The sequence below is a fragment of the Oncorhynchus gorbuscha genome, linkage group LG23 (assembly GCF_021184085.1).
Source record: "Oncorhynchus gorbuscha isolate QuinsamMale2020 ecotype Even-year linkage group LG23, OgorEven_v1.0, whole genome shotgun sequence".
In the NCBI taxonomy this organism is placed as follows: domain Eukaryota; kingdom Metazoa; phylum Chordata; class Actinopteri; order Salmoniformes; family Salmonidae; genus Oncorhynchus; species Oncorhynchus gorbuscha.
This window is the reverse complement of record NC_060195.1, coordinates 47,194,588-47,204,704: the sequence shown is the minus strand read 5'-3', so window position 1 is coordinate 47,204,704 and position 10,117 is coordinate 47,194,588. Positions and strand designations below refer to the sequence as shown.

General features: G+C 44.2%; 1 protein-coding gene across 2 annotated transcripts; it reads right to left on the bottom strand.

The window, feature by feature from the left end:
* Positions 1-4,660: 4,660 nt before the first annotated feature.
* LOC124011086 (glutathione S-transferase P-like) lies at positions 4,661-9,056 on the bottom strand. Of its 2 annotated transcripts, none has more exons than XM_046324080.1 (7): positions 8,931-9,056; positions 8,089-8,124; positions 6,223-6,329; positions 5,805-5,892; positions 5,574-5,677; positions 5,288-5,389; positions 4,661-5,059 (listed from the first exon to the last, which is right to left on the bottom strand). In XM_046324080.1, coding segments are annotated over exons 1-7 (627 nt in total). In that variant the 5' UTR covers positions 8,932-9,056; the 3' UTR covers positions 4,661-4,870. The 2 variants fall into 2 exon arrangements, with proteins under 2 accessions (XP_046180036.1, XP_046180037.1); XM_046324081.1 differs by lacking the exon at positions 8,931-9,056 and adding an exon at positions 8,731-8,749.
* Positions 9,057-10,117: the final 1,061 nt, after the last annotated feature.

Below are 10,117 nucleotides of genomic sequence, written 5' to 3'. Positions count from 1 at the left end.
TTTTATTCCATAAACTGGATTAATTGTTTTGGATCTTTTGAGAGATTCAGTACACCGTTTTGAGTTTAAGGATGTATCCCATCACTGATCTATCCATAAATGCCAAAAACCGAGTTAAAGCCAGTTTCAGGTTGGGAAATTCGACGGATATTCGCGCTTTCAACCCTCAATTGCTTTCAAACCACTTGAGCCACAGACTCCAGACTCCAAAGTGTCATGATGTTGGAAGAAAATTGCACAGGTCTTATTTTCACGATTTGGACATTTATTCTCTTTCAAAAGCTAATAAACATGTGGAAATGTGAGCAGCATTTTGTTTTCTTAGTTGAATTAGTTAAACTAAGTATAAACTTTTTTACATTCGAATTGCAATAGCTCCTTGGTCATGTGACCTACTGACTTCAAACAAGGTTCAGAATGTACACTCAGAGGGCCTACACATTGCACATCCTTTAGTTTGTCCATTTTCATCTCACACGATTTTACATTAATTTTGTAAACTTTTGATTTTCTATAGCTCCTTGGTCATGTGACCTAATGACCTCAAACTACTTTCAGAATGTCCACGGACTGGCGAAGACGGTCGCCGCAAGTTGTCCAATGCGGTAAAGTGACTGTTTCCAGAGAAGCTGGGAGAGTTCTCTTTTCTTTGTGAAGGGCAGGGCACCCTGGAATGGGTTCGCCCTGAGAGAGGGGCCCAAGCCCTGGAAAGAGTTGCGGTTCCGACAGCGTCCGGTGACATCTCGCTGGCCCTTGAAAATCCGGGGGAGGGTGTAAATCTCAAGCCGGGCTGTACCCACATCCGCAGCAAGTCTCCAAGGTGAACAGGCTCTGTGATGTTATAGCAATGTAGGTAAGGGAAATTGGAAAGTCAGATCTGTAACTGGGATGAGGATTGGCTCTAAGGGCTGGGTCAGGTTGCGAAGGTTGGGGTGCGAAGTGGGGCTGGGCTCAAGCCGCCAGCTGGGGGAGCATTCGCCACCGTTGGAAGTTCTTTGTGCGGCCCATCTCGCGATCTCTCGTGCGTGGTCTCGCAATGAGCTGCGTGCCAGTGTTTGTCAGAGTGGTGTCCGTCTGGCGGGCAGGTGGGTGGTTGGGTCCGGCGGTTGGCGGTCGCAACTCTGGACACGCACCAGGCCCTTCTTGCGGATCTCCCTAGCTGCGGCGCTCGCCCGCCCTGTTCACGTGGGGTCACTTCGGACGGCGCCTAGCAGCTGACTTAGAACTGGTGTGGATTAGGGGAATCCGACTGTTTAATTAAAACAAAGCATCGTGAAGCCCCAATGTGGGTGTTGACGTGATGTGATTTCTGCCCATTGCTCTGAATGTCATAAACGGCAGGAGTAACTATGACCTTCTTAAGGAGTCCTTACACCAGGACATTGGGGATCCATACTTCCCGAATGAATGCAAAGTCAAATATGGGCGACCCCAAACCATACATTGTGTTACCTGCTTGCAGATGGCCCTAACATAGCAACAAACTGGAGCAGAAGGTGCCTTCAGGTCGAACGAAACCCTGGTCCGGCTGAGAGTGACTACCTCGAATAGGTTAAGACAGGGGAGATAAGGAAAGACGGAAAAGTCAGTTCCATAACTTCGGGATAAATAGTACCATAGCCCTTGGAGGGCTCTTCCAACTCCTACTCTGTGTCACCTGTTTGAGGGAGTCTCTCCAACGGCTAGGAGGAAAACTGTCTCTAGTACACGGGGTGTAAGGGAGATAACGAGATAGCCCTCTACCAGGACTCTTCCGATCCCTCCCTGTGTCACCTGTTTTCAGGTGTCGCTAACGATGCAATCCAAACTGGAGTTACCTGCAGATGGTGATGGCTGTTGATCGTTTACGGATGGCGGAAGTCGATCCTGGAATATGGGTCAAGCATGAAAATGTGTGGGCGGTTCCACCAGACTCAATGATTTGCTGTGGGGCTCTTGTAAATTAATCCTGACCTTGACAGGAAGCCAATCTGAGAATGATGGCTTGAACACATCCCTGGCTTTAGCTGGGAGGGGGGAGTTAAGTCCTGGGAGACAGCTGATGAAAGTATAGTACTGGCATCAGTCTGATCACAGAGCGGCTCTGGTGAACCGTTTAAATACGCGTCCCCCGTATACTTAGCTAACTCTAAACCACAAAGGTTTGAATCGAACGCTGGCTTCGACTAGACCCGCTAACAGTGGAGCACTAAGGTGGAGATGGAATGTGTTTAGCGGTTATGGATACTGCCAGGTCTCAGGTTCGCCTGGGTGCGGGACATCACACATTCTATGTGGGAGCTCTCCTCCACGCTCCTTGGAGCATGTAGTGGAGATGGTATGTGCCTTACCATTAGCTGACGCTACCAGTCCTCAGGCTTGCCTGAGTGCGGGACATCATACATTGTAGGTGGGGAGGTCTCCTCTATGCTCACTAGACTCGAGGCTGAGACTTAACCCATTGAACCCGCAGTGATACGGAATTGCATGGATCTGGCTCATGCCCTACGAAGTGGAGAGAGGTATCTTGTATGAGGAGGGAGGACTACATCTGATGTGGGTAGCACCATCTACCCTATTGATTTGCTGCAGACCTCAGAAAACGGACGGTAGAAGCCTAGGTACCCACTGGGCAGGGATCACTGAATGTCAACTTCATGAAATTCAAAGGAGCGTACCCATCTGTAGTAATCCTGCTCAGTACGAGAGGAACCGCAGGTTCAGACATTTGGTGTATGTGCTTGGCTGAGGAGCCAATGTTGCGAAGCTACCACCTGTGGAATAGCCCTAAACGCAATGATACCGTAGCGCTGCGGATCTTCGGTTGGCCCGGCATAGCCTGCTTCTTTTGGCAGGTGACTAGAGCCGTTCATGACGGGGTTGGGGTGCAGCCGGATGAGTTGCCACCCCTCTCCTGATGCGCACTGCATATTTGTGGGGAACCTGGTGCTAATTCACTCGTAGACAAGTGAATGGGTCAAGGTTGAGGGTCAAGGTTTCATACGTAGCAGAGAACCTCACACACTACGATTTATTGAAAGTCAGCCGTCGATCCAAGCTTTTGTCGGGGACGGAAGGCGTCTTCCTCCACCACCATCCTTCTGTACTAACCGGTTACCAGGTGCACACAGATGGGCCAGAGGCCAGACACAGAGTGTGAGAGCCCAGGCAGGCGGATAGAAGGCGTAAGACATTGACATTGGGCTCTGGATAGGTAGGGGACTAGGTGCCCGTGCTCTGGTGGGACTTCGAGTCAGGTTGTGACTCGCTGTGGAAGTCAAAGGGTCACAAGGTGCACGAGGAGGCCTCCCCCAAGGGGGGGGGGGGCACTCAGTCTGAGCAGGGGCGGCCGGACTGGGGTCAGCACTCAGGCTGTGTAGTAGGCACTCAGGCTGTTGGAGTAGGGACTTAGTCTGAGTGGGTGAAAAGTGGGCAGGTCACCAGGTGCACAGTCTGTTTTTGGGTTACCATGTGCACATGGTTCCTGACAGCCGGGACTAGACGTTTTGTAATTCCAGGGAGTAAGCTATACTCTAAGGCGGAGAGGAGTGTTGACTGGGTAGGGAGAGTAGGTACGGAGGCCTGGAGGTCTGTAGTTCCAGGAAGTAAGCTATACTCACAGGCCCAGGGAGAGGGCAGGCAGGCGGGCAGGGAGTCAGAGGTCACTGGGGGCCTGCCTGGAGTTCAGGAAGGCCCCAGGAAGAAGGCCCAAGTGAATTGGTGTGTGAGTGAGACTATCCTTCCGGGGGGTGGGCAGAGCAGGAAAATTAATGTAAAATGGACAGACGAAAGGGTGTGCAATATGTAGGTCCACTGAGTGAACCTTGTTTGAGGTCAGTAGGTCACATGACCAAGGGGCTATTGAAATTCTAAAGTTTACACAATTTATGTAAAATCGTGTTAGATGAAAATGGACAAACTAAAGGGTGTGCAATATAGAAGGGTAGTCAGTAGGCTTCCTGAACCTTGTTTGTCCAGTAGTTGCTATTGAAATTCTAAACAATGAAAAACAAAGAAATTCAAGTAAAATCACCTGAGATTAAAATGGACAATCTATAGGGTGTGCAATATATATTGCTAGTGAGTGGATACTCTGAAAGTAGTTTGAGAATTGTAGGCCACATGACCAAGGAGCAATTGTAATTAGAAACATTGAAAAACATTTAAAATAAAACTAAAATCACGTGAGATGCAAATGGGTGTGCAATATGTAGGCCCACTGAGTGTACATCATGAACCTTGTTAAAATGTGTGGGTGCTATTGAATTTCAAAAATGTAAATAAATAATAGTGCGAGATGTAAATCTACAAAAAAAAAAGTGTGCAATGTGTCTATGCCATCGGGTTAGCTAGAACCAGTTTAAAGTTTTAGGAGTAATGGTTAAAGAGCCATTGAAATTTGAACATTTTGATTTGTCACTATGTTGATGGTCCCTAACTGCTGTTGGAAGACAAAGGAAAACTACAGCCAAATATCCAATCTGAATCGGTCTTTACCTCGGTATGTCAAAAGGCCAAGGAGAGGAGTGCCCCCTACTGACCATCTTTTGTATGTACTGTACCAATTCTTCATGGCTTGTCATTATAATGACAATTACCATAACATTCACAGAACTGCAAAGTGATACATGTACTATTGAACCTGTAAATGTCTACTAAATTTCAAGTTTAAGTTCAAAAGTGCTTTTCAAAAAGCCCTTTATTTTTTGAACACATGACAATTACAATTCATCATGTCATACAAAAGTCATTAGTATCTAACAATTGTACATAAAGTTAACTACAAGCTTATTGTAGGCTAATCTGTAAGTTGGACACAAAAAAAATGGCTATTATCCATGACCGGTTACAGTATAAGGGGTGGAATTTAGCCTCCTTTGTTCAGCAGAATTCACTGTTTGCCATTGCCGTTAATGGGCAGTTTCTTGTAGGCTTCAGAGTCTAGGAAGGTCTTGATTTTGGGACGGGCAGACATCTTCTCGACAAAACTCTTCAGGGAGGGGAAGGTATCCAGGCAACTGGAGCAGAGCACCAGGTGGTTGAGAAGGACTTCAAACAGACTATAGTCAGCAAAGGATGGCTACGTAGGATAGGGATCATAGAAATAGAATCTCGCATTATTAACTTCAATGGGGATGCCTGCTCTATTCATTCTAGTTTTGTAACAGACACTGTGATTACAAGAGAACCAAACCATTTAGTTAATGCATTTTGGTAAATATATACAACTAATGATTGCAGTATGTACTATATTAGAACTCCATTTATTCAAGAACCCCATTTTTGGGTGCATTGCAGCATCGATTACCTTGTCGCCAACAAGAAAACCAGTCTTGTTTTTGGCCATCACAGCTTCAAACTTGTCAAGGTGGTTAGGAAGGTCTTTGATGTATACGTCTTTACCAGTATCCTATGAAAAGACAAAGTGATTCATCATAATGACACTTAATAAATGTTTACCCATTAAGCTGTATTAAATAAAATAAAAAATGTTTGGTCTCTACACTTTGAAACAAATGTTTACTGCACAATACAGGTAAAACGTTTTATGAACTGTACCCTTAGTCTGATTTTTAGCTTTTATGAATACTTACGTATTCCTGGTAAATCATTTTTACGTATTTAAGACGAAGGTCCTCAACACCATCACACATCATGTCAATGAGGGCAGCCTCCTTGCCATCTTTCCCATAGGCATCTGTGTGTGTATTCGAGTTAAGCATAAAATGTAAATTATACTTTCACCTATATTTGATAGATTATAAAGGATAAATAGAGTGAGGAAAACAATGTAAATATATGACATAACGATTGAGATCAATTACCATGATTGCGGCCCAAGTGCCTCAGAATGGCATTTGACTGGTACAGGGCAAATCCTCCATCTTCTAACTTGGGCAACTGACCAAATACCTAAAACCCCAAAATGGAAGTGATATTTATTATAGATTTTAACAACTAATGGGGACATGGGGGTTTACATTTGTTGTAGCTGAATCAAATCTACATTGATGATAACAGAAGATACAGGTAAATAATGGAACAAGAGATTAATCTCTTTACTTAAATAAGACTCATGGAAAGCGCAGGCAGAGATTGTAGAAACAAACAGTGTATACTAAACAAACCGATCATCCTTCAAAAGCACATCCCAGCTGTTATCACTAGACTATCACTGGCTAAACTGAACAGGTTGACAAATGAAAAAGATGGTAACAAAGGAATGATCCATTCCCCACTCACACAAGTGGCTTTCAGATCTCCCTTCATCCAGTCCGCAAAGTCCACCACGATCTCCTTCCATTCCTGTCCCTGGTCGGCCATCATGATTCTCATAGCGCCACAGCGCCCTGTGGTAAACAAGAGTCTCTGTTAGCACAGGTCAACCAAAACAGATCTCAATCATAAGACACTTTGGCACAGATCTAACAAGTCATACATATGTTTCCAGACTAGATAATTATTTATATATACAACTTTTCATGATTATTCAAGTAAAAAACCTTTTATGGGTTCAAGTCAATGAACCCTTAGTCCCATGACACAATTGTTCACCAATGCACTCCGCATTAATCTGGGTCACATGCTCCTGACAGAAAGCCAGCCCGCCTCATTACTCAAGCACCATAAATAATGTAAACAAATAGGAGTACTTTGGAAACAAAACTGCTTAAGTTTATGAACTGTGATCATGGGGGCCAGCTGAGCCAAACTAATACTCCAAGTATTTCCTGTGATAACAATCAAAAAGGTATGGGTGAGGCTAAACTGCAACTGTGGGTGAAATCCAGGTCATATCTTGTGTGAAAGATCACGCACGGTGATAAGATTACCTGGGATGACTTCACTTACAGTTTAAAACTAATAGAAACACATTTACATTACATTTACATTTAAGTCATTTAGCAGACGCTCTTATCCAGAGCGACTTACAAATTGGTGCATTCACCTTATGACATCCAGTGGAACAACCACTTTACAATAGTGCATCTAAATATTTTAAGGGGGGTGAGAAGGATTACTTTATCCTATCCTAGGTATTCCTTAAAGAGGTGGGGTTTCAGGTGTCTCCGGAAGGTGGTGATTGACTCCGCTGTCCTGGCGTCGTGAGGGAGTTTGTTCCACCATTGGGGAGCCAGAGCAGCGAACAGTTTTGACTGAGCTGAGCGGGAACTGTACTTCCTCAGTGGTAGGGAGGCGAGCAGGCCAGAGGTGGATGAACGCAGTGCCCTTATTTGGGTGTAGGGCCTGATCAGAGCCTGGAGGTACTGAGGTGCCGTTCCCCTCACAGCTCCGTAGGCAAGCACCATGGTCTTGTAGCGGATGCGAGCTTCAACTGGAAGCCAGTGGAGAGAGCGGAGGAGCGGGGTGACGTGAGAGAACTTGGGAAGGTTGAACACTAGACGGGCTGCGGCGTTCTGGATGAGTTGTAGGGGTTTAATGGCACAGGCAGGGAGCCCAGCCAACAGCGAGTTGCAGTAATCCAGACGGGAGATGACAAGTGCCTGGATTAGGACCTGCGCCGCTTCCTGTGTGAGGCAGGGTCGTACTCTGCGGATGTTGTAGAGCATGAACCTACAGGAACGGGCCACCGCCTTGAAAACACAATTTTGAGTGTTGATTCAAGCTGCTAGCAGTAGGCTATTGCAGCATTTCCCAAACTCGGTACTCGGGACCCCTAGGAGTGAACGTTTTGGTTTTAGCCCTAATACTACACAGCTGATTCAAATGACCAACACTTCAAGATTAGTCGATGATTTGAATCAGCTGTGTAGTGCTAGGGCAAAAACTAAAACACACAATTTGGGAAACCCTGGGCTATTGGGTAATGAATGACAGATAAGGTCTTTGGATATGACACTTAAATGCAAAGTTTATGAATATGCGCAGTAGAATTTGCAAGGCTTTTGTCTTTGACTTCAAGCAATCTTACTCCATCACAATATAACATTTATGTCTGTCAAATTGAAGGAAAGATTTAGTAATAAATTATCAATATGAAAAGCTTATAACAGGGAATGCACTCTCCAATAGTAGGCTATTATTACTTCGAAACAATAGCCAGGCTCTAGCATGTGATGTTGAATAGGATTAACTGACTCAACATACCTCGGACTCCAAAGTAGGTGATTGTGTAGGGACCCACTGTGGAGAGGAGATAAAAACACAACACACGTCAAGTTATTGAAATAAAAATATTTTAAAATCAATGTAGCTTAATTAGTCTGACTTATTACATGGATTCTGACAAGTCTGCGTCCCGTTGATATTTCAACTAATTACATAGCTGATTTTAGTACATTTAATAATGTATAGTATCAAGTGCTATTTGCATGTGAAAATGCCATGCAACATTACATATTGCTTGACATAGATTTGATTGGCAACAAAACTGTCAGTGTGACCGGTCTGTGGGTCTTTTTAGCATATCGAGTATCCGGGTACTTTCTGGTCGAGTAAAGTTCACCCCACACCACTTATGCAAGGAACATAACAATCTTTGGCCACTGTCTTACAACACATCTCAACCGACTAAAATATAGACATGCTCGAATACGAAATTTTTATCTGCACGTGAAAACATTGCACCTTCAGCTAGCTAGAATATAATGAATTAAAAACGTCATCCATGCATAACTGGGTAGAAGGGCTATCGGTTGTGCCGTTACATAAGAACCCTCCGTTTAAACCAAGAAAATAGCCTAACTTCCAGCTAACTATAGTGCTTTTTGGTCGTATTTTTTCGTTTACCGTCGACGATCAAGTTGCAAAAACGATTAGTCCTAGATCACTAGGCTAGTTCAAAACTATCTTCATTAAATGGCACACTGAGTGCACGACAGACAGCTGTCTGTGTGCTAGTATGAGGGGTAAAATCCTAATTTAGATTAGCTATTGCACATCGCTTTACAATGTTTAAAAGGCACTACTGTATATAGCTAGTTACTTACTTTAATGCTGTAAGAGTCGTAGTGGCCCTGACAGTAACTATGGAACCAGTGCTGCCAACTAATTTTCAGGGCAAGTTGCTAGAGGCAGGTTGATTTGTTGCTAAAAGTTGCTAAATCACGTTGTACGTCAAACTACGTCATTACGTATAATACACAATCACGTTACTCAAATTGACTGGCTCAGCTCCGCAAAAATATGATTTGACATTTGTTCCGGTACAGATTTCCACTCTTTTCGTAATTCTGGCTGTATGATGTTGATTGATGTTGTGCGTTCTGTTCAAGATCAAACATTCGTGACCAACTATATTCATTGGGTTTGGCTCGTCGATCTCGTACTACTACTGCTGCAGTCAGCCAACAATGATTTGCATGCCTGTGTACGAGCTGAGCGCCTGCTGTTGACGTAACTCACAATGCACTTTTGCAACCAGGCACGTGTTGTGACTGAGTGTGTTACAGAGAAAATCGTTTTTGTGTCATTCAGAGGGTAAATACGTGCATTTCAGCGTTTGAGTCACTTTTCAAATGTTGCTAAAAGTTCCAAATACATTTTTTTAAGTATCTAAATTTGTTGCTAGGAGCTGTTTGAAAACAAAGTTGCCAGGGTAGTCTGAAAAGTTGATATACAATTTTGCAACAAAATTACTAAATTGGCATCACTGTATGGAACGCCGTGTGGGTCAAAAAGCCCGTGGTCAAAACTCAATATTGTCAATGCTACTCGTGTCAAGTAATACCCTGACTTCACTGCTTGCATGTGCGGGCATTGCAAAATACATTTAAAAATCTATATTATTCAGTTATTGCATACACACTGCTCGCACCTGCGTTGCCAAGGGCTAACAGGCTGACTACACCACTCGCGTCACTTGCGCGAGCGTTGCAAAATACATTTATAAATGTATGTTATTCAATTATTGCGCGCGCCAACGAGCGTCTGCGTTGACCAGGGCTAAAATAGAAGTCAGTTCTATTTCTGATACCGATCGCGCTGGAAGTCCTGTCTCTCCCATCTCCTCATTGATTTATAGAAGCAGGGACCCACGTGCCATCTCCTCATTGGTTATACCCACATGGGTGACTGAAAGAAGAAATAGGTCGGTGGTGGTAATGCACGTAATTTATGAAAGTTGCCAATCGCTATGTAAAGACAAGAGAAGAAAAAGCCTGGAAGGAGGAGCGAT